The 24,650-nt window shown below is 43.0% G+C and overlaps 1 protein-coding gene across 1 annotated transcript in view; it reads right to left on the bottom strand.

Moving 5' to 3' along the window:
- Window positions 1–24,650, bottom strand: part of RAB26 (RAB26, member RAS oncogene family) — a 233,886-nt gene that overhangs the window by 68,037 nt on the left and 141,199 nt on the right. Inside the window, exons 3-4 of the mRNA XM_060693025.2 lie at window positions 7,294–7,335; window positions 956–1,022 (exon numbers count right to left, since the gene is read on the bottom strand). Coding sequence (XP_060549008.2) covers window positions 956–1,022; window positions 7,294–7,335 — 109 coding nt within the window. The remainder of the gene's footprint in view (window positions 1–955; window positions 1,023–7,293; window positions 7,336–24,650) is intronic.

The following is a 24,650-nucleotide window of genomic DNA, read 5'->3' as shown; positions in this document are numbered from 1 at the left end:
TCCTCCCCTGGTAAGAGCGATCACTCGATACCTTAAAAGAATGACGGCAATACGAGCCAGTTATATAAAAAAAAAATTTATCGATTGTAAGGAAGATGAGCTCAGTTAGAGAGGAGCTATCCTATTTGGGTTATCTAGTCTTGGCAACTTAGCTATTGAAATTTGATATTGTAAAATTTAATGTCATCTATCATATATTTTTAGATTGCTATTTTTGTAACTGTTTTATCTTTTTCCCTTTTTCTTTTCTGTTTTGTTTGAAAAGGCCTTCGGGCTATTCAATAAACTATACTATACTATACACAGAGTCAGGTAGTGCATTCCAGGTGTTGACAACTCTGTTACTGAAGTCGTATTTTCTGCAGTTTAGTTTGGATCGGTTTACCATGAGTTTGTATCTATCACTTCCTCCCTCTATAAATCTCCCTCTACATGATGACTGATTATCTGTGAAAAGGATCATTAAAATATTGTGCTGTTATTGAAACAAACAGGGGAACTAAAAGCTCAGGCAGACCCAGGGAGTCATTTTAATGCTCATTCCACTCTGTAAACACTCTCAGTAATTTCAGATAGTGATAATTTCACTTGATTATTTTTCACTTCTTGGTACAAAAATGTTTGAATCTATCACCCTCAATTTCTGATTACTTCATCTTCCCTCACTTACAAACTTCCTTATTTATATCATTTCTTCCTGTTTCTCTTTTAACAAGCTCTGATTGGCTGGCACAACCGAGAATTTATAATGCCTCTAACCTGGGAAAATGAACAAGCAGTATCCTCTTCACAAGTGAGCAAGTGTGTGAAATACATTTCTTGTCGTCTTTCGAAGCTCAATTTTAAATATAAAAATCAAAAGGGGAAGACCGCAGGTAGGGCTTTACAGTCTATTCAAGGTGGCAACCTTCTTGCACAAGGAACTGACTTCTCAAAACATCGCAGAAGTTCTTACCGTGGGCATCCCGGTAGTAAGCATGGGTGACACTGCGGAACCTCTCCTGGCCAGCCGTGTCCCAAATCTGAAAAGAGCAAAAAGCACTAAAGCACATGAAAAAGAAAATAAGCCATCCTGCAGGCAAAGTGTTGATGGAATGGGACAACTCGCCATGGGACAACTCAATAATTCAATAATTTAAAATAATTTAAACATAATTTGTATCACTCACATTTCATTCTACCCCTCCTTTTGCATCCTTTCTTTAATGATTCTATTCCATCATTTCTTTGATATTAGTGTAACTCTTGTCCCGCGTCGCATTGGCCACTAAGAGTTGGCTGTGACAAGTTGGCTGCGACGAGTTGTCCTAGACCAGGGTCAGCAACCTGCGGGTCCGGAGCCACATGCGGCTCTTTGGGCCCTCTGCTGTGGCTCCCTGTCAGGTGATCCCACCACTGGCTGACCCTCCCATCCCAGTCACTCCTCACCTGGCCTGAGAAGGTAAGGGTGACGGTGGGGGATGGAGAAGCGGCCAGGGCAGAGACAGGGAGATACAGAGAGTGGGGGAGAGAGAGAGACATAGAGAGATACAGAGAGGGAGGAAGGGAGGGAGGGGAGAGAGAGAGATGTTAAAAGGATTTTGTGGTTCCCGGTGTTTTTAACAACTGGTTCTCTGCCCTAATGACCAGCTGTGTAGGCATGGCTAGGCGGGGGTCATGTGACTGGTAGAAATGAGTGACATCGAATTGGCCATGCCCACCCAGGTTTTGTGGCTCCCGGTGTTTTCTTTTCTGTGGGAAATGGGTCCAAATGGATCCATACTCTTTGAGTATATAAGGTTGCAGACCCCTGTCCTAGACCCAAGTGTTTATGTCACCAAGTGTGAATTACCGCAACCATACAAATGTGTTAAATTAATAAATAAAAATGTCCAGAGAGTTCACCCAGGGGGAGAAAGGAGAACAATACAACTATTTTTTTTTCTTTTTTCTTGCTGCAAGTATTACAAATTCCAAACACAAATTTTCCCTTTCAATAAACTGGATCCAGGACACAGTAGCTATACTTGTCACACTAAAATTAATGGCAGATTTAATTTAGCCATAAGCACTGTTTTTACATTCAGCTCAAATAGACCAAGCGAAGCTATTTTGATCTGGATCCAAAGGGATACTGTTTCTCAAGGAAAATTGGCAGCTTCTCTTTTTAATGGTCCATTTGTCAATTAAATGTTTAAAAACTACTATTGTTGTGGTTGAGTGACTCTTTTGGGAATACCAATAAATTTGCCTGATGGAATTTAGCACGGGTGGGGGATGATATTCAGAGAAAAAATCTCTCAGGCCTCTTTAGGCAAATAATTGTGCCAGTCTTTGCATCCACAATTAATTATTCAAATTTATTTGTGATCTTATTGTACCAGGCAAATATTGTTAACATCCGTCTATATCTTAGCACTTTTTCCAGGGGATATAAGAGGACAACACAGACAATTGTACGTCCAGATTAAATGAGCAAAAAAAAATAAAGAGACCAACCCTTTTATGGTTTTGGAAAAAGAAAATAATAAATGAAAAAGAGGAGTTTATATGAATCTTAAACATATGTTCAGAATTACCTTGCATACTTTTGAGTAAATTTAACTTCAGAAGAGGGGAAAAGTGAGAACAAACAGATACTTTCAAATTTAGAGACCAAATTTCTAAATTGCCCTTCAGACTTCCAGCAACTTGAATATTCCAGTTCAAATGTGGGAAGAAAAGTAAATTCGTAAGATGATTGTCCAACTGTGCTAGGCAGGTGGGCCTGGAGTACCGTTAGCCCTTCTTCATTGTAATCTTCCTCAGGGTTCATTTTCTTTGTTCTCTTTTACTTCCCACACAATTGGTATACAGTTCAAAAGAAAATGAACTGCTCCAAAATTCAGTGACTCTTCCAAAGCAAATTATTAATTGCTTCCAGTGTGGAAGAAATTGAAAAAAATCAGCTAATTTGTTGGACGTGCCGAACTAGTTCATCTGAGGCAAGAAAAGGCTCCCTTTGTGTAGAAGTTATCCTGCATATTACATTTCTACATAAAGGGAACCTTCAACCGGCTCATTTGAATTAGTACGGCCTTTCCAACAATTAGCTGGATTTTTCAATTTCTTCCGTATGGGGGACCAATATATAGGAAATATTAATGTTGAAGTGAATGCAGATTTATATTCATGAAATGTAATTTATAGGTAACAAAATAATTTTCACAAATGAAGGTGAATCTACGTGTCCCAGGATAATGTTGCAGGATCCAATCTGGCTCGCTCACAGGAACCAACCAGAGATTTAATTTCAGAAGGAAACAACAGCCAACAATTTAATGGCTGACCATCAACGTCCCAATCAACAACTAAAAAGCCACATACAACCAGGCACCACATAAATACTACCCATAGAATAGCCCAAAACTGCTCGAGAGAAGTTCCCTAAGGATGGGCTCCAGCACTAGTCTGAATTTCAAATGATTAAACCCCTGGTCCTGTTGACTGATCCAGATTGGATCCTGCAAAATAATTTTCCACTGGGGGTTTTTAAAATTGGGTTTATGGGTTCCATGGTCAGAGAGGGCTGATTTTTCCACAAGGGACTAAAAAAAAGGCTCAGTCCCACAAGGTGTTTTTTTCCTTAATCACTAAGGTGCAGTGAAATTGGTTACTTATTTGATTGATTGACTGGTTGATGTGCACTTCTTACATAAGCAGATAGGGAGAACTCACTAGAAAAGGTTAAGCTTAGATTCTCTGGTAAAATAGCTTATTAAGTTAGTGAGTGCCCCATTCACCAGAAGAAAGATGGCAGATTTCCCTGAAAGAATTGGTGGTTAAGATAAGTTTGATTTCTTAAGAAAAATCTACCGTAATTCATATGCTTGGGAATAAATAAGAAGCGTCTGGGTTTACTCAAAAGTTGGAAAGCAGAAAAAAATTGGTTTACAAATAGAAAAATGGGCAATAATGTCATCTTGATAGCGACTTCTTCAATTATGAGGGGTGTGCCTCACATTCAAAGCCTTATCACAGATGTTGTGCTGCATGCTTGGTCAATATTTGCCTCATAGACAGCTACCACCATCACAACAACAATTGTTGTGAACAATTGTTGGAAAAAACAATTCAGTCTTCCCCCACCTTACTCCAAGAGTAGCAGTAGTAGTGGTAGCAGCTCTTCTTCTTCTTGTTCTTGTTCTTGTTCTTCTTCTTCTTCTTCTTCTTCTTCTTCTTCTTCTTCTTCTTCTTCTTCTTCTTCTTCTTCTTCTTCTTCTTCTTCTTCTTCTTCTTCTTTCTTCTTCTTCTTCTTCCTCTTCTTCTTTTTCTCCTCCTCCTCCTCCTCCTCCTCCTCCTCCTCCTCCTCTTCCTCTTCCTCTTTTTCTTCTTCTCACACACAGTGTCTCTGGAGCCCTTCTGGTGGGCAACTTGTGGTTATCCAGGTGTTGTTTTCATGACACCATCTTGGGGAGCAGTGAATGAAGCTGGAAGCTGAAGATCTGAATTCTTCATGTAGCACTGCTACTTGGTATTACAGTGTTTGTAACTTATTATTCATGTTACAACACTGACAATCTTTTCCACTGAATGACTGTTTCCCAATATTTATCTACTTGGACTTCATAATGAACTTGAATTATGGCAGATAATATATAGACTGAAATATTTTCTTTAAAAAATAAACAAATTAATCATCTTGAGTGACTGAACTGAACCAGCATACATCTTGTTTTAAAAGTCATTCTTCCATGCACACTGGGTTACATACTCAGGCAGAGCGATTAAGGTAAAGGGTTAAAACTGGGGAGATTCAGGTGGTATCTTCAATCATGGAAGTTAACCAAATGTCTTGACAGTGCCACTCTCAACCTAACCTTGCAAGAATGTGGTTGGGAAAAAATGAGGGGGGGGGGTGTCTGCAATGCAGAATGGGACAACTTGCCACAGCCAACTAACCACAACGAACTCGCTGCAGTCAGCTCGCTGTGGCCATCTCATCAAGGGACAACTAGCTGCAGGCAATTTAACAATTCAATTTAATTAATTAAAATAAATAAAAGTTATTTTCATTTTTTTCATTCACACTTCATTCTGTCCCGCCTTTTGTCCCCTTCTTTCTTTAATGATTATATTCCACCATTTCTTTTAAATTAGTGTAACTCTTGTCCTGCAGTGAGTTGGCTGAGGCGAATTGTCATAGACCCTCTGCAATGTGTGTGAATGGAAGCTCCTGGAAGAAGGCAAGATAACTGCCAGTTTTCAAAATGATAAGTAGTCCAATAACTGCTCAGCAGTTTTACAGTTTTGTTAAGATTGGCACTTCTGTTCTTGAAGGAATGGAACGGCTTCCCCACTTCCATTTTGCAAATGACTCAAGAGTCCATCAATGGGGACAGAAAGTATAGGAACTGACTATGCTGAGGAATGGTAGTGCTGTGAGAAGGCTGGGGGCCAATATGGAAGGAAGTTGCCTGGACACCTGAAAGTGTAGAGAAAGTGAAAGTGGAGAAGAAGAATGTGTGCAGAAATGAAATTGTCAAAAGAAGAAGAAAGTGGTTGTGAAAGAGAAGCACAAAGAATAATGTTGAGCAAAGAGAACATCATGAGGCAAAGAGGAAGACAGAGGCAGCATGCATTAGAATAGAACAGAATATATTAGATCTGGAAGGGACCTTTGAGATCTTCTAGTCCAGCCTCCTGCTCAAGCAGGAGAACCTATACCATCTCAGACAAGTGACTGTCCAGTCTCTTCTTAAAAACCTCCAGTGATGGATCACCCAGGATTCCTGGACACAAGCTAGTCCACTGGTTAATTGTTCTCACTGTTAGGAAGTTTCTCCTTAATTCCAGGTTGCTTCTCTCTTTGATTAGTTTCTAAACATTATTTCTTGTCCTGCCCTCTGGTGCTTTGGAGAATAATTTGGCCCACTCTTCTTTGTGGCAGCCCCTCAGATACTGGAATACTGCTATCCTGTCACCCCTAATTCTTCTTTTCTCTACACTAGCCAGACCCAAATCCTGCAGCCGTTCTTCATGTTTTAGTTTCCAGGCCTTTGATCATCCTAGTTGCTCTTCTCTGAACTTTTTCCAAAGTCTTTGTTGACAGAAAGACTGTGAAAGTATCTCAGGAAAGAATTACATCAGTAAAGAAGGTTCAGATGGATAGTTTCATGTATGTAAAATGAAAGAGGAAGTGGATGGTCATAATGGCATGGACATAATTTGGCCAAATGAGATAAGGGAATCAGTGAAAGTGGTAAACTTGTGCATCACAGACATCATTGAGAAAGGAGGTAGAAGACTATGACCATCATCAATGAAAAGATATTTCAGATCAACCATGGGGCTCTTTGAGATTTGTGGTGACTATCATTTCTCCCAGTTCTATTGAGTAGAGTAGAGTAGAGTAGAGTAGAGTAGAGTAGAGTAGAGTAGAGTAGAATAGAATTTTTATTGGCCAAGTGTGATTGGACACACAAGGAATTTCTCTTGGTGCATATGCTCTCAGTGTACATAAAATTAAAGATAGGTTCATCAAGAATCAAGGATGTGGATGTACAAGCATTTAAAAATGAAGCAAATGCATTAAGAATTCAACTGCACATAGTAATATTTGTATTTTTCTTAATTGGACAAGCTCTGGCTGTCCCAGTTTAATCTATAAACCCCTGCTGGGTTTGTTCGGAAGATATTCATGGGAACATCTTCCCCAAGTCAGCTCAGGCTGGCTGTTCGCTTTGCCTGTGACAAGATGTTCTGGGTATCCTGAATCCTGAAGGAGGTGAATAGGGCAGAGAAACTATCAAACAACATCTGAATCTGACAGGATTAGGGGACTGGAGACTAAAATATACGAAGAACGGTTACATGAACTGGACATGGCTAGTTTAATGAAGAGAAGGACCAGGGGAGACAGGATAGCAGCCTTCCAATATCTGAGGGGCTGCCACAGAGAGGAGGAAGGGGATCAAGCTATTTTCCAAAGCACCCGAAGGCCAGACAAGGAATAATGGATGGAAACTGACCAAGGAGAGATTCAACCTAGAAACAAGGAGGAACTTTCTGACAGTGAGAACAATCAACCGATGGAACAGAAGTTGCCTTCAGAAGTTGAGACTTTCAAGAAAAGACTGGACTGCCATCTGTCAGAAATGGTATAGGGTCTCCTGCTTGAGCGGGGTGAGTGGGTGTTGGGGTTGGACTAGATGACCTACAAGGTCCCTTCCAACTCTGTTAATCTGTTAAGGATGCTGGTTGCTCTACAGAAGCCACAGGTACAATGAAACAGCAAAACATCCAGAATCAAAACTGACACATGGCTTGGCTTACCTGCAGTTTTACTTTGACGCCATCCACATTCAAGACTTTATTCTGGAAGAGAAAAAAAGAAAGAACTTGGTGTCAGATCATCAGCAACATATCCTCTCACTAGAAGACTCCTTTGGTGAGAGTTATATAAACTCCCTGGTTGTTTAAGACCCAGGAAAAAGAAAAGCACCCTCAGGACATACTAGAGTGTCCTAGACTTACAACCATTTGCTTAACTATTGTTGGAAGTTATGACAGTACTGAAAAAAGTGAGTTACAGCTGGTGCTCACACAAGTATTTTTTCCCCACTGCCATGAGCTTTCAGTTTAAAGCAGTGAATTCACCACCTTGGCAAGTTTACGATGTGTGAATTTCAACTCCCAGTATTCCCCAGAATTCCACACATCTAAAACTTGCTAAGGTTGGAAACGCTGTTTTAAAGCAACACAATTATCAACACAGCTATTAAAAACACAGACACACACACACACAACTTAAAGCAGCAACTTGGTGCTTTGCAATGGAGAAAGAGGTAGGGAACAGACTGGAAAGGGTTGAGAAGTTCAACATTCAAAAGAGCCTGAATCCAATTTCAGCTGCATTCTCCCATTTCTGTAGATATAACAGCTTGTGAGAATAACCTTGGGATAACAAGACAGGAGGAAAAGCTGGACAATGGCCTAATAAGAGAAATCAGAGTCCAAAGGAGCAATGGGATAGCAATAGCAATTACACTTAGATTTATATAGCGCTTCATAGTGCTTTTACAGCCCTCTCTAAGCGGTTTACAGTATCAGCCTCTTGTTCCTAACAATCTGGGTCCTCATTTTACCCACCTCAGAAGAATGGAAGGCTGAGTCAACCCTGAGCCTGGTGAGATTCGATCTGCCAAATTGTAGGCAGCCGGCAGTCAGCAGAAGTAGCCTGCAATATCGCACTCTAACCACTGCGCCACCACAGCTCATGGGATGGAGAAAGTATTGCAGAAGGGACTCTCCCTAATATGCTGGAATGTAAAGGCTGGGGAGTGGGGAAGTACTTTCAGACTTACAATATTCGGTTACTGTAATCTTACAGTAAAAATTGTATTAGTAATCTAGGTTTTGGTTTCCTGATCTGAACTACCTTGAAGGGCTGACAACATTATTGTGCTGCCCCGTTCCCTACACACAAACACACACATGCACAGCAAGAGTTTGCAGGTGTTTATTCAAACCCCCCAAACCCCCCAAACAGGTCCTCAAAAAACACCCCCATTCTGAGCTCAGTATGGCAAGAGTCACTGGGTAACCATCTCCAACGGTCACACACGAAGTCCAGGAAAGCAGTCCACGCATCAAATGATACACAACACGAGCTCACAAGGCTCAGGACTAGGCATGTTGCTCCGGCAATGCTCAAATCCTCAACGCAGGATTAAGTAGGTGATGCCAGTGGTGGGTTCTGTCCGGTTCTTGAAAACCAGTAGTAAAAGTGGCGGGAGGCTCCACCCACCCACCCTGACGTCATATTTGGCGATCTGCATGCATTCTCATTGCAAACCGGTAGTAAAGGTAAGTAGAACCCACCCCTGGGTGATGCTGATGAAGCCTTTCATGAGAGGCGAGGTTGCCTCCTTGCAAGCAGTCTAGCTGACTGGCATTGTGCCTGTCTCCTCTCTGCCCTACATTTTCTTGGACCAGGAAGAGGTATGGAGTCCTCCTCCTCCTCATTGCTAACAGGCGGCAGCTGCTCCAGATCCTTTCCTGGAGCCTCTTGGCCAACTTGTTGCCGCCGTGGCTCCCCTCGCTCAACCTCAGCTTGTCCGTCCTCCAATCAATCCAGCTGAGGCTGCTCCATCAGGCTATCACTCTCCAAGCCCCAATTCCGACCAACACTTGGCTCTGTGCTTTTCTCTGCTGACTCAAACTCATCCTTCTCCTCTGAACTCACATCTGGAGAGGGTTCAAGGGGATCAAGGTGACCCTAAAAACCTAAGCAGGTTTGAAGGATTTGTCTGAAATGGTCTAGGGTTTCCTGCTTGAGCAGGAGGTTGGACTAGAAGACCTCCAAGGTCCCTTCCAACTCTGTTATTGTTACAATGACCAGGAAAACTGCAGAGCTGCCAGGAGACTGGGAAGGTGATCTGTCAGTCTGCCTGCCTATCTCCTTGTGGAAGATAAGAGCAAACACACTCAACTTTTCTTCTTGGTGCCCCCAGGAACCGCACCGGATCCCGGTTTCTTCCCTGCAGGAAGAGCTTGCTCCATCTTGACTGGACCTGCCTTCCAGGAGAAGGAGGAAGCGGGTTGTAGATTCCTTGGCCAGAAAGCCAAAGTGCTATTTTGTGGGGAAAAGAGCTGCAGCAGCTTTGAGGTACAAAGCCTCAGAACATAAGATGACATCAGTGGGCGTCCATCTAAATTAAATTTGACAATTAAATTTGCAAAATAATTACAGGGCAACTCTAATTGTTCTGGGTTCAAAGACGAAAGCCAAGAGGAACTACTGAATCTATCATGATTAATCATAACCATAATAAACCCTGTACATCAGTGATGTTGAAAATGTTCTGAACTGAACATGGCCGTTTCCAATGACGCAACCTTGGAAGAAAATAGTCGATAGCTCAAAATAGGTCCTTGCTCTGTGCTTTCTTTCTACAGCTCTTGTGTCACATGGAGTTATAGTGATGGTCCGAGCTACAACTACTCTGCAGGAAAAAAGTCCAAGGAGATCATTTTTAATTTTTAACAAATTACCATGGCAAACAATGGCAGTTTCTACATTCATAAGCAATCAGAGCAGTTTGGTGGTGTCTTCAAATCCTTTCTTGGATTGGTTCCACCATTTTATAGCCCCTGTACAGTACTAGAAGACCCTTGAAGGTAGGGGATGATAGGATCTGTTGGAGAAGCCAGTCATTGGTAACTGTATGCTGCAGCTTTAAGCTCAGGGCTTCTGCAATGAGTTGATGGTCTGGAAGAGCAAATACTTCAGGATGGAGAAGAGGGCCAACCCAGACATGGCAATCTGGCTGGAGAGGCTTTCAGCAAAACATGGAATTTTACCAGGCATTTCACAGGCAGACTGAAATCTGCCCATTTATCCTCAAATGTCCTGCGCAGGCTCCTTCTCTCAGACAGACACAGTCGTGCATCAGGAAGCTGCCAGGCTCAGTGGCTGATTAGTTCACAATTCAAGGAAACAGCTCAGGATTAGCCTCTCCCACACCACCAAGAAGGATAAGTGATTCCCACCCTATTCCAGGGGAAGGATACTGCAAAATCCCCATTCCCTCCCCACTCTGGTGCCAGCCAGAGGTGGTGTTTGCCGGTTCTCTGAACTACTCAAAATTTCCGCTACTGGTTCTCCAGAACCTGTCAGAATCTGCTGGATTTCACCCCTGCCTGGAGGAATATTTTTCTGGCTAAGACTTGGATAGATTACTCAGACTTAAATCTAATCAGTTTAGGTATTGCGAGATTCTAGAATAGCATTTCTCAACCTTGGCAGCTTTAAGATGGGTGGACTTCCGCTCCCAGAATTCCCCAATCACCATATATAGATTTCAACTCCCAGAATTCTCCAGCCAGCTTGTTGGCTGGGGCATTCTGGGAGGGAAAGTCTGCACCCATAGCATGCTAGCTAAGGAATTCTGAGAGCTGAAGCCCACCCATCTTAAAGCTACCAAGGTTGAGAAACACTGCTCCAGGCTGACTCTGCACGGCTCACAAGAAAACAAGAACATCAGTAGACACACGAGAACCCGATGATGAATTTGGACAACAATATACCAACTTTAACCAATGATGACAGAGCACACTAACCCTGTCAGATCGCAGCAGCTAGGCTGATGCCACAGAAATGTACGATTTTTCAAGTAACCAGGCACAACGCCACTTAGGGCTCAGCTTTGAATTGTCCCTGGAAGCATAAACAGAGCAAGCACAGCTCGCAAAGCAGAGGTATCAAATCTACAAATCAAGGCCTGCCCATCACTGCCTGCATTGCTGCATTCTGGACCAGTTGAAGCTTTCTAATGGCTTTCAGTAGTACCCATGTAGAGCACATTACAGTAATTGAGACCTGTGGGCATTGGTGACTGTCTGAAGGGTCTTCTAATCTAGGAGGAAGGGTGCAACAGGCACGTCAAATGGAGCTGTGCAATGGCCACAGCTGCCACCTGCTCTTCGAGTCCAAGAGGACTCTGCACCCCTCTTGAACGGGGATGGGTGACTCCATCTGAGGCTAAAGACAGAAAAGGCCCAGATCTAGGTGGCCCAAAGACCTACCACCACTTAGCTGGAGTCAGGCCCTCCCCATTCAAACCCACATACCACCTTCCAAGCCATAGGAGAGAACCTCAACAGCCTCCTCTGGCCAGGTGAGCAGGAGAGGCCCTTTTGCAGGTGCTGCTGTTGCTGAACCCATCTACCTGGTTCGTGGGAGTGGACTTTCTCCACTTGACTCTCAGGTGAGGGAATGCTTTGCATTGGACTCCCAAATATGCACTGAATTTACCCAGCTTTTAAATGTCAATTGAATTCAATGATATTGACTTTAATGATAGTGATATTAACAATCATGTCTTATGTTTTATCTCTCTCTACAATTCTCTGCCTGCTTATGTAAGCAGAAAAGCAGGTCATACATTCCATAATACAGAAGTTACATTTTCTGGAATTTCTTGAGGCAGAATTTTCTCATCATTTTAATTAGACTTCTTGTTCTTGCATTCCTTGACCAACAAGGCGCCTCTCCTGAATTCCTGACTGCTTCTGGATTCTCAGCTTCTCTTTCCATGCTTGCATCCAGCCACATCCCTTCCTGGGACCCTCCCTCATTGAGCCCTTTTTGCCTTCAGCTGCAGAAAAGCTCTCCTTCCACGACAGATTAGTCCTCTTCTCCCTTAGGCCTCTCTGGGCCTCCTTCCAGGCTCTCCTCAACATCACTCTCAGGGCTGTTTCAGGGTATGATCAAAAACACCAAGATGATGGTGCAACTGAAATTCCATCAGATTTTTATGCTTCATGACCAGCTCTGCCAAGATAAAAATGTCCTTCGCTTCCATCAGCAACTTATTTTAGTTATTTATCTAATTTTGAAACTGTTCTTCTCCCTCTCAGATGTACAAATAAAATATCAAAACATAAAAACAGGATGAGAATTAAAAAGAGGCAAGGATGGTTAAAATAATTTGATGTTAAAAAAAATTATTAAAAATCAGGGGAGAGCTTTTGGGGCGCTAACCAACCCTATGGCTGCATACTTCTCTGTGCTCCCCAAGTAACTCATGTTCTTACACCTTTCCAAAAGGTCTCCATTGTAAAATGCACTCAAGGATTCTGTAAAAGCAGAGTAGCCCACTTTTATAAAGTGGTATTAACACATGAAGTGTTAGTACAACTGTTAGGATATGGTTTGAGCCTAACTATGTTGTCCAGGCAATATAAGTGTACTGTAACTTTAAGCTGTATATGTATTATGTGGCTTTAATGCTGAGTCATGCTGTAATTACATGTTTACTGGTTGTGAGAATATTTAAGCAAAGCTTCTGTAACGTGTTCAGTTGCTGCTATGATCTGCTGTTGATGACGAAGCTGCAATGCTATGCTGCCATTGTGTATGAAGCTGTGATGATAAGCTACCATTGAGAGAAGTTGTTATCTGCTAATTATCATTGGATGGATCTGCAACCATCGTGGTTTGTGAACCAGAGTGAGTTTGTTATTCTAACCAACTACTGTTTGTTGAGTAAGAAGATTCTGTAACTACTGGACTGATTTACTGGCAAAGACTTGGAATTTGTTTAAAGACTATGAGACTGTTTTTCTACTATAAAGTAAGCTTTTGATAAACCAGTTTGCTTATCTCTTATTCATTGCTCTCAGCAACGTTTCTCTGTGCAATCCACTCTGCTGGTTGGTAACACAACAACAATAACCTTAACAACAACTTTATAATGCCTTGGTAAGACCACACTTGGAATATTGCATCCAGTTTTGGTTGTTACACTATAAAAAAGATGTGGAGACTCTAGAAAGAGTGCAGAGAAGAGCAACAAATACCATTAGGGGACTGAAGGCTAAAACATACGAAGAACGGTTGCAGGAACTGGGTATGTCTAGCTTAGCAAAAAGAAGGACTGGGGTGACACGATAGCAGTCCCTTCCAATATCCAAGGGGCTGCCACAAAGAAGAGGGAGTCAACCTATTTTCCAAAGCACCAGAAGGCAAGATGGAAACTAATCAAGGAGAGAAGCAACCTGAAATCAAGGAGAAACTTCCTAATAGAAATCATGGGCTCTCCATCACTGGAGGTTTTTAAAAAGAGTTTAGACAATCACATATCTGAAATAGTATAGGTACTCCGGTTTGAGCAGGGGGCTGGACTAGAAGACCTCCAAGGTCTCTTCCAGCTCATTCTATTCTATTCTATTCTATTCTGCTCTCCTCTGCTCTGCTCTGCTCAGAATCAAGGCTAGGTTTTAAAATTATTCCGTGATTTCTTTTAAAGGAAATTCCAGATGTTAAGGGTTTCATCTCTCCCACTTATGCTTAGAATTTTCTTTTAAGGGATCCTGGACTGAATAGATTTTTGAATGCTCAACATCAAGGCAAGCTGGGCAGTAACACCAGCAGGCTCCTTGCACAGATCTTTCCATAACAGAAAGGTTTTGTCTCGGCCAGAAAAGCTTCCCGCCCCCTTGCTGATCCCAGCCCTCCCTAGATGAGTTTGGAACAGCCCCTTCTACTGTGGCAGGGGGCCTCTTAAGCCCCCCAAAAGTAGCAGAAAGGGAACTGTGTTCATCTGGCTGCCTTCTCCTGCCTCAGCATCTGAGCAGAATAGAGGTTCTGTCCCGCTAGGAAACAAGGAGAGAAAAGTAGCGGGATGGGCAAAGCTTCCTTTGTCAGTATATTCATGAACTGGAATAGACATAGCAACAGGTCAGGCAATGGGAACTGTTTGGTAACTGAAACATATTGTTGTATGGGGCCATAAGAGACAGTTTAGAGCCTGGGCATGGCTTAACTGTTCTGTATATAAGCTTGAGGGCACTAGCTTCTCGCTCCTCCATTTTGCCTTCTCCATTTTGCTGGCCTCCATTTTGTGCTTCCATTTTGTGCTGCGTTTGTACGTGCTATTTCTCTTCTCTACAACCTGGGAAAACCTACAAGGGTATTGTATACATGCCAGTGGTGGGTTGCCTCCGGTTTGCACTGGTTCTATAGAACCAGTAGTAAAACCGGTGGGAGGCTCCACCCACTGACCCTGATGTCATCAAAATGCTTCTGTGCATGCACAGAAGAGCTTGTGTGCGCGGCCCCATTGCAAACCAGTAGTAAAGTTAAGTAGAACCCACCCCTGGCCTGATACATGCCTTATGTGTTATTATGTATGTAAAGAAGTTTTGAATCCTGCTGAATTAATTGTCTGATTGTGTGTGCTGCAACAAACTCTGACACCCTTCAGTTACTGGCAGTCTTCAGCACTCAGCTCTCTGCCTCCGGAAGTGAAGCAGAGGGGAGAGAAGGCAGGCAGGTGGGTCCTCTGGGTCAGCTCTCTGGCCCACAGACCACTCCTTGGTGCTGGGGAATTGACAGCAGAAGATCCTCCCTGCTCCCTTTCCTCTCTCAAACAATGACACATGATTTCCCTGCTCCAGATTAGGCGCTCCGGCACTTCGGCCATATTATTTGCTTATTTTTTATTAGATTTAAAGGCTGGCTGGCTTACTTTTTAAAGGAAGAAACAATATTAACAGAGAAGGCAAACTCCCCACACCGGGGGGGGGGGGGGCTCAACAATCTGGAAGAAGAACACAAGATGTCTGTCTTTTTATGAGCATCCAGCAGTCTCCCAGAAGACAGGCAGCTATGAAAGACTGCACTCGCCCTGCCCCACTGATTAGGGGTGGCTGTGCAGAAGGGCAAGCTGATCCTGGGCTAAAGGGGGTCAAGCTAAAGAAATGTTTCTCCCATTTTCTATCCCTGACAATGTTCCACCCCCCCCCACCCAACACCTCTTCTGCGGCAAAGGAGAACAGGCAGCCAAAGAGCTGATCTCCCCTTCCCCCATGCTTCCCTTGCTATCTGCCACGCACTGGTGCCCGGGGATCGGCTGCCAGGCTGCAGCATTGGCAGGAGAAGAGTGAGGTAGCCAGCCCTAGCTTTGCCACAGCCTAAAGGCAAAAGGCCAGAGACTCTCTCTGTGTGTATCTGTGTTTGTGTGTATGTGTTTGTGCATCCCCACAGCAGCTGGCCCAAAGGAGCAGGGCCAGGTTGACCTTGCTATGGGGTGCAGTGGGAGGAACAGAGAGCAGAGATCTCGCCCTGGAAGGAGAAGGAAAAATCCCTTTAGACATATGATGGCTAACCTTTAACGTATGGATATAATAGTATGTATAATAATATAATATAATATAATATAATATAATATAATATAATATAATATAATATAATATAATATAATATAATATAATATAATATAATATTATATAATATAATATAATATAATATAATATAATATAAATAATAATATAAATAATATAATATAATATAATATAATATAATATAATATAATATAATATAATATAATATAATATAATATAATAAGTAAGGAGTAGTATATATAATATTTATGGAATAAGGAAACCACAAAAATAAATATGTGAATATGTAGGGGGAGAAAAACATAAACTGTGGATATACACCGATACGGAACTGTGGTAAAATGGAAATTTTTCTTTTCTTTTTGTTTTTAAAGAAAAAAATAATAAAAAATATTAAGAAAAAAAAAAAGAGCAGTGATGGCTGACCTTTTCCGGACCGAGTGACCAAAATGTACGTGTGCATGCGTGAATATGTGCACACGTGCCCCTGAACCTCCCCAAATGCAATGCGCGTGCAGCCCTCATGCATGCACCCTGGCTCCGCACTTGCACCCCCCATACATGTGCCCTGCATGTGCGCGTGTGCCCCCCGGATGTGCTCCGCCCTCACACATGCACACACGGCCTCTCCGCCCGCACTCCATGCATGCATGCATGCCCCCCTGCATGCATTGTGCCTCCCACACATGCATGCGCAGCAGAGACCTGAAGACCAGCTGGCCAGCAGGGGGAGCCCCTGGATGGGCAGTGAAGCTGAACTGGAGTGACGGCTTGTGTGCCCACAGAGAGGGCACTACGTGCCACCTCTGGCACACGTGTCATAGGTTCGCCATCACAGTGCTAGAGCAAAACAACAGGACAAGTTCCTTTACAGGAACTTGTCCTGTAAAGAATGCGGCCACGCGGGTGGTTACGGGAGCTCCTCGTTACTCCCGTGTAACACCTCTCCTGCGTGAGCTGCACTGGTTACCGGTGCAGATTCACTTCAAGGTGCTGGTATTGAGCTATAAAGCCCTACATGGCTTAGGCCCGGGGTACTTGCAGGACCATCTCCTGCCTGCTTCCCACCGTCCTGTCCACTCTCACAGAGCTGCTCTCCTCAGGGTACTGTCGACCAGGCAATGCTGTCTGACGATACCCAGGGGTAGGGCATTCTCTGTGGGCACCCCTACCCTTTGGAACAAACTACCCACTGAGCTCCGGACGGCCCCGGATCTCCGCTCCTTCCGTCGAGGCCTGAAGACTTGACCCCCAACAAATGGGCTGATGCTGATTTATTATTTATTGATTTTAATTTGGTTTTAACGGGATTTTATTATTTTATCATTGTATGTTCTTAACCTGTGTTCGCCGCCCTGAGTCCTTCGGGAGAAGGGCGGCATATAAATACTGCCAAATAAATAAATAAATAAATACAGTAAGTGGAGGATGAATACAAGGTGACATCAGCTGGTTTTGTTCCCTACATTTTGGAACCATGTTATGGAGGAGGCTGCAAAGATAGTGAGGCGTTTTGGAGTGTAAACCAACAGTCTTCAATTCCCTAAATAATTCAGCGGCTCTCTGAAGGGCTCCAGCTACTGGCTCTCCCTTTGCCTCTCCTCGCTTCAGTGAGAATCAGGAGGCAGGCAGTCCAACCTTTTCACTTCCTCATTGGCTTCTATTTTAGCCCATCTATCTCAGAAATCTGATTATTTAATAGTTTCTTGTCCCTCTAGGACAGGGGTCTCCAAACTTGGCCACCTTAAGACTTGTGGACTTCAACTCCCAAAATTCTCCAGCCAGCTATTCTTATTCATAATTGTTCTTTCTTCAGCTGCACTCCTAAAACACAACCCTGCAAGGAAGGCTGCCTGAAAGAAAGAATCCAAAGCTATTCAGTAAATCCCTGAGCTTAAATTAATGGAAGTATAGAAAATATTAAATTCAATAGAACCACTGTCCTAGTGCAGAATTTCCTTCTGCAGGAGCCTGTTCGGTCTCACTTAAGGGACAGGCTAGACAAGGGGATCAAACTAATTTCCAAAGCACCAAAAGGCAAGATGAGAAACAATGGATGGAAACTAACCAAAAAGAGAAGCAACCAAGAACTAAGGAGAAATTTCCTGACAGCGAGAGCGATCCATAACTTGCCTTCAGAAGTTGTGGTGCTCCATCCCTGGAGGCTTTCAAGAAGATACTGGACAACCACTTGTCTGGAATGATACAGGGTCTCCGTTCAAGCAGGGATTGGACTAGAAGATCTCTAAGGCAGGGGTGAAATCCAGCAGGTTCTGACAGGTTCTGGGGAACCGGTAGCGGAAATTTTGAGTAGTTTAGAGAACCGGCAAATACCACCTCTGGCTGACCCCAGAGTGGGGTGGGAATGGAGAGTTTGCAGTATTCTTCCCCTGCCATGCCCACCAAGCCACGCCCACCAAGCCACACCACGCCCACCAAGCCACGCCCACAGAACTAGTAGTAAAAAAAAATTGGATTTCACCACTGCTCCAAGGTCTCTTCCAACCCTATTATTCTATGTTCTAAGCAAAGAAGCATTCTCAAAGTAGTAATATAGGTCAAACTATCCTAATAGGGAGACCACTGGGGGCTGTGTGCCAAAGTCAATCCAAGGGTCACCAACTGAACACCTGCATCGTTAAGCTGGCACAAGAACTTCCCTCCCCTTACACAGCAACATAGACACACTCAGGCAGCTCTGTTCCACCATCACGGCTTTATCTTGTCTCTGGACTTTAGTTGCTCTTCGCCGCACCTTTGTTAAGCAGTGTTTCCCTGGTTAAGCTGACAGTACGCAGTGACAGTTAGTTATAAAAACCTCTCATCCTTTGCTACCCAATCATGACAGATGCTCAGTCAAGCAACCAGCAGGGAGTGGAATCAAAGCAGCACAGTGCCAATTCAGGCTAATGAAATGTTCCTGAGGATTAACTTTGGGGAAGGAAATGCCACACTGGCAGAGTTTCCTGCTTCGCTCAAAGAAAGGGTGAAGAACAGCCCTTGAACTCCAAGTGTTGAAATCTGTACGTCTTGTTCCGCTTCCATCTTTGCTTTACATATGGCATATGCTCCATCGCTGGAGGTTTTCAAGAAGATACTGGACAGCCACTTGTCTGGAAAGGTGTAGGGTCTCCTGCTTGAGCAAGGGGTTGGACTAGAAGACCTCCAAGGTCCCTTCCAACTCTGCTATTCTGTTAACACCTATTTCTCCAATCTGTGGTACCTTTTGAGAGATGGTTAACCAACAGGCAGTGTTCCAATTGTGCATTGCATTAGTTTTCACTTTTATTGTTTTTCCAATAATTTCACACTTGCAAGTGGCCTTTCTCGCAGCAAACACACACTGGGTTCTTCTTTTGAACTATGCACAAGTCCTTGCCTGATCCATCACCTGGATCATTCATTACCTACGTGGAAGTAGGACTGTTTTTACTCCAGTAAGCCCTAGTAAGACCACACTTGGAATACTGCATCCAGCTTTGGTCACCCCGATACAAAAAAGAAGTTGAGATTTTGGAAAGAGTTCAGAGAAGAGCAACAATGATGATTAGGGGCCTAGAAGCAAAATCATACGAAGAACAATCGCAGGAACTGGGTATACCTAGTCTAGTGAAAAGAAGGACTAGGGGTGACATGACAGCAGTCTTCCAGTATTTAAGGGCTGCCACAAAGAAGATGAAGTCAAGCTATTCTCCAAAGCACCAGAAGGCAGGACAAGAAGCAATGGGCGGAGACTAATCAAGGAGAGAAGCAACCTAAAACTAAGAAGAAATTTCCTAAGAGCGAGAACAAATTGCCTTCAGAAGTTGTGGCTGCTCCATCACTGGAGGTTTTCAAAAACAGACTGGACAATCATTTGTCTGACATGGTATAGGATCTCCTGCTCAAGCATGAGGTTGGACTAGAAGACCTCCAATGTCCCTTCCAACTCTGTTACTATTACTCCAACAGGAATCACATCATTCGTGCCTGAACTGAATTTGCTATTTCAATGCCTCTTTGTCTACTCTGCAGCATCCCAAAATGGTGGAAGAGTCATCAAAGGGGAAATTATTATGAATGAAGGTGAATCTACGTGTCCCAGGATAATGTTGCAGGATCTTCTTTAATCTTCTGAGCTTTTGGTCTTGTGCTGGAGCCCATCCTCAGAGAACTTCTCTCTAGAGCAGGAGTCTCCAACCTTGGCAACTTTAAGACTTGAGGACTTCAATTCCCAGAATTCCTCAGCCAGCTTTGCTTAAAGTTGCCAAGGTTGGAGACCCCTGCTCTAGAGAACACTCTGCTAGAGAGAGGTTCCCTGCGGATGTGCTCCAGCATGAATCCAAAAGCTCAGAAGACTAAACCTCTGGTCCCAGGAACCAATCCTGTGGGAAATTATTACACTATTGAAGAATACTGGAAAAGGTACTGGAGAAGACTCCTGCAAGTCCCTTGGACTCCAAGGCAATCCAACCGGTCAGTCCTAGAGGAGATCAACCCTGACTGCTCTTTAGAAGGCCAGATCCTGAAGAGGAAACTCAAATGCTTTGGCCACCTAATGAGAAGGAAGGACTCCCTGGAGAAGAGCCTAATGCTGGGAACGATGGAGGGCAAAAGAAGAAGGGGACGGCAGAGAACAAGGTGGCTGGATGGAGTCACTGAAGCAGTCAGCGTGAGCTTAAATGGACTCCAGAGGATGGTAGAGGACAGGAAGGCCTGGAGGAACATTGTCCATGGGGTCGCGATGGGTCAGACACGACTTCACAACCAACAGCAACAACAACAAATTGAAGGAAAGATCCAAGAAGTAAAAAACCTACACACTTGCCTATGTATTTCAGACAAACCCATCTTGGCTCACTTCTCTTTTCCATTAAATGTTGTTACAAAGCAAGTTCAAACACACCAATGCTTCAAGATCTTTGTATACAATTGTAAAAGCAAATAAACCCCTTCTGCTGAGGCAGTGTTAGGTTCTATCATGGAAACAGGCATTCAACCAAGCTTCATTACCACTTTCTATCAAATATGCAAAGGAGCCATTTCAGTTGTATTTGCACAGCACTGGAAAAATGAGGAAACACCTACAGAAGCAATAATCCAAAAAATATTAGATGTGCAGAAATGGACAGACTGACACTGATGATAAAAAAGAAGACTAGTGTCAGGTTTCGATGTCATCTCAAATAAATTGCACTCCCAAACAATTAATTTTTGCTGAAATATTCCATTTATTGAGTACGACAGATCTGGCCCCGACTTTGTCGTAGCCGATACTAACCCTCTGACCCCCAAACCCTTCCCTTTCCATTCCCCAATTCTCATCTTCTCATTGGCCATCTTCCAAGTCAGTCTCCCCAGCTTCTGACCTCCCCCACAGGAATGTTTCCCCACTCCCATCCCAAGAAAGAAAGAAAGAAAGAAAGAAAGAAAGAAAGAAAGAAAGAAAGAAAGAAAGAAAGAAAGAAAGAAAGAAAGAAAGAAAGAGGTAGCTGGGTGTCTTTCTCCCCCTTCCAGATGTGCAAGCTTATTTTGTTTCAGATGCAAGACTTGTGGCAGGGATGACAATTGACAGCGGAAGGCTGAGAAGAGGCAGAAATATTGCTCGATCCAACTTGGTCCTGCTTTGGTTTAACCTTGCTTTGCCTACCCAAATGAAGCCTGAAGTGATTTACTCTGACGTGTCAAAAGAAGTCCTGTACATGGATGTTTAAAACAAAACAAAACTGCAGCAACCATCCATCAATAACATTTCTGAGTCTATCCATAACATTTTGGTTCAATACAGTTCGAATAGTCATAAACATGAAAGCCTAAGAAGTATCAGCCAATGGACCAAGAAGGAGAGAACCAGAAGGAAACCAGGATCCTATCAAAATGCTGCGCTGATTTTTTTAATTCATTTATTATTCTTAAAAAGGTAAAGGTTCCCCTCGCACATATGTGCTAGTCGTTCCCGACTCTAGGGGGCGGTGCTCCTCTCTGTTTCCAAGTCGAAGAGGCAGCGCTGTCTGAAGACGTCTCCATGGTCATTTGGTCGACATGACTCAACACCAAAGGCACACGGAACACTGTTACCTTCCCATCAAAGGTGGTCCCTATTTTTCTACTTGCATTTTTTATGTGCTTTCAAATTGCTAGGTTGGCAGAAGCTGGGACAAGTAATGGGAGCTCACCCCGTTACGCGGCATTATTATTATTATTATTATTATTATTATTATTATTATTATTTAATCTTTAGTGAGATTCACAGCCTTTGAGGCTGGTTAATAGCTCAGCAGCTCGAGTCCTAACCAAGGACCTAGGAACTGTTAAGCTATCGTTGGAGGATGTAAGCAGTTCTGAGTAAGGTGGTTTTTTGTAGAGTCAAAATGTTCAAGTCCGGCAAATTTAGAATTTCTAAATAGCGGAGTAGCCCTTTGGGTATTGCTCCAAGGGCTCCAATTACAATCGGGACAACACACAATTTCTTTTTCCACAGTCGCTCAACTTCAATTTGCAAGTCCCGGTACTTTGTGATTTTTTCTTGCTGCTTATCTTCAATCCGTGCATCACCAGGTATTGCAATGTCAATGAACCATACTTTTTTCTTTTCAACTATTGTTATGTCAGGTGTGTTGTGGACCAAGTGCCTGTCAGTCTGAATCCTAAAGTCCCACAAGATCTTGAGTTTCTTGATTGTTTATGATTAAAACTTATGATAAACTTATGATTGTTATCTTATGATTTATGGTTTATCACTTTGTTACTTGTATGTATACTGAGAGTTTATGCACTAGGGAGAAATTTCTTTTGTGTCAAATCACACTTGGTCAATAGGGTATATTCTATATTCTCCAAACCATTCCAAAATGCCAAATCCAGAAAAAGACAAAACACCATTCCATTTTAACCCTTGTTGAAATCATCTTCCAGGTCCATGAGTTACAGATCTCCTACGTGCTGAGCCTGACTCAGTTTCCCTTGACAGAAACATATGGTACTTTGCAAAATCTGTCACGTTAGCATTCAACTGCTTCCAAACTGTCTACCTTGTTATTTTAACAGATGGAAGGTTTTTAATTCTCTACAAAAAGGTGTGATTATGCCTGCAGCAGGTCACCAACATTGTTAATGAACTGAATTTCTTGATGGATTGACAGCAGAGCCAGAATTTCACTGCCTCCCAATCCATCTAGCCAGCAACCCTCAATTTCCTTCTTCCCTCATTTCATAAAAGGAGCTTTTCAGAAAATAAAGGAGAAGGGACAGAGCCAGTCAGATACCTGTGTAACCAAGATTTCCAGAGTGGCCATCTGGGTATTCATAGGGATGAGAATCTGTACCTGTGCAGAACCTCTGGCCCAGTGTCTCTCAAACATGGCAACTTGAAGATATGTGGACTTCATCACCCAGAATTCCCCAGCCAGCATGCGTGAACTTCAACATGCTGGCTGGGGAATCATGGGACTTGGAATCCCAACATCTTAAAACTGCTGAGGTTGAGAAACCCAGCTTGATTTACTTTGTTTTTCCTTGAATACGTTTCACTTCTCATCCAAGAAGCTTCTTCAGTTCTGATGAAGTTCAGTTCAGCTTATTGGATAAGAAGCGAAACGTATTCAAGGAAAAGCAAAGTCCAGTTGCCTTTTTAAAAAGCACCTTTGAGACAACCATGACCTGGATGACTGAGAATCTCCACGGACACCTGGGCTAGAGGATTTTTCTTTTCCTTGGGGAGTGGGGGAGGCCAATCTCACAAAAACAATGGTTAAAACAGAAAATACAACACTCTGGATAGCAAAACACAAGATATCACTCTAGTTTATTATTATTTTTTTGGCATCTCCAGAAATCTTTTTAGAAAGGTTCCAAATTTTAAGTCACAAGAATTTTCCAAATTAAAAATGTATTTTCATCACTAGCTTGTACAGAGAAGATAAGAATATATGACGAGGCCATGATAGCAAAAATAAATTAAATCTAGCACAGATTCCTTGCTAAAATGCTTTTACTCATTTCTACAGAAATAGAAGGCTCTTGAAACAGATAGCAATAGCAATAGCACTTAGACTTACATACCGCTTCATAGAGCTTTACAGGCTCTCTAAGCAGTTTACAGAGTCAGCCTCTTGCCCCCAACAATCTGGGTCTTCATTTTACCAATCTCAGAAGGATGGAAGGCTGAGTCAACCTTGAGCCGGTTAGGATCGAACTCCTGGCAGTGGGCAGAGTTAACCTGTAATACTGCATTCTAACCACTGTGCCACCACAGTTCTTAGCAATAACAATAGCACTTAGAGTTATATACAGCTTCATAGTGCTTTACAGCCCTCTCTAAGTGTCAGCATCTTGTCCCCAACAATCAGGGTCCTCATTTTACCGACCTCAGAAGGATGGAAGGCTGAGTCACCCTTGAGCCTGGTGAGATTTGAACTGCCAAATTGCAGGCAGCCGGCAGTCAGCAGAAGTAGCCTGCAGTACTGCACTCTAACCACTGTGCCACTGCGGCTCTTATGTTCTCTCTACTTCAATCACCTATATTTCTTGGGAGTCTAAGAAACTAATTCTAAGATTGCTAGGGAAGTCACACACACACACAAGTTTCTGTCGACAGTTTTCTCTCAGAATTTTCCCTTGGGTTGTAAGGACCTATGTTCTTCCATCTTGAACAGAGGGATTCCCAGGGGATGTAACAGAGAACTTCACACCCTTGTGCAATTGTATGTGAGCATTGTGACATATTTGCTTCTTATTCTTTGGAATGAATGAATGTGGGATGTTTTTGTTCTTGTTCCTTCAGGGGACAAACCATAAACCCGGAGATAAGACTCTTGATGTGAAGGGCCCTCCAGCTCAGGACAAAGACAACTTTGGCATCAGAATTTGTTAAGGCAGCGTTGTTGTTGTTTTGAGGGGGGGAAACATTTTTTGCTCTCTTTTAAAAATCATTGAGGACCCCAAAAGAGCTTTTGTATAGATGGGTTATAGTTACCATCTTAAAAATTAAAATTGACATTTGTGGAATATTTACTTACTGAAAT

This window comes from Pantherophis guttatus, chromosome 14 (assembly GCF_059756535.1).
Source record: "Pantherophis guttatus breed Tessera chromosome 14, ASM5975653v1, whole genome shotgun sequence".
In the NCBI taxonomy this organism is placed as follows: Eukaryota; Metazoa; Chordata; class Lepidosauria; order Squamata; family Colubridae; genus Pantherophis; species Pantherophis guttatus.
Note: the sequence above shows the minus strand (reverse complement) of the source record. Positions and strands in the feature narration are given on the sequence as shown.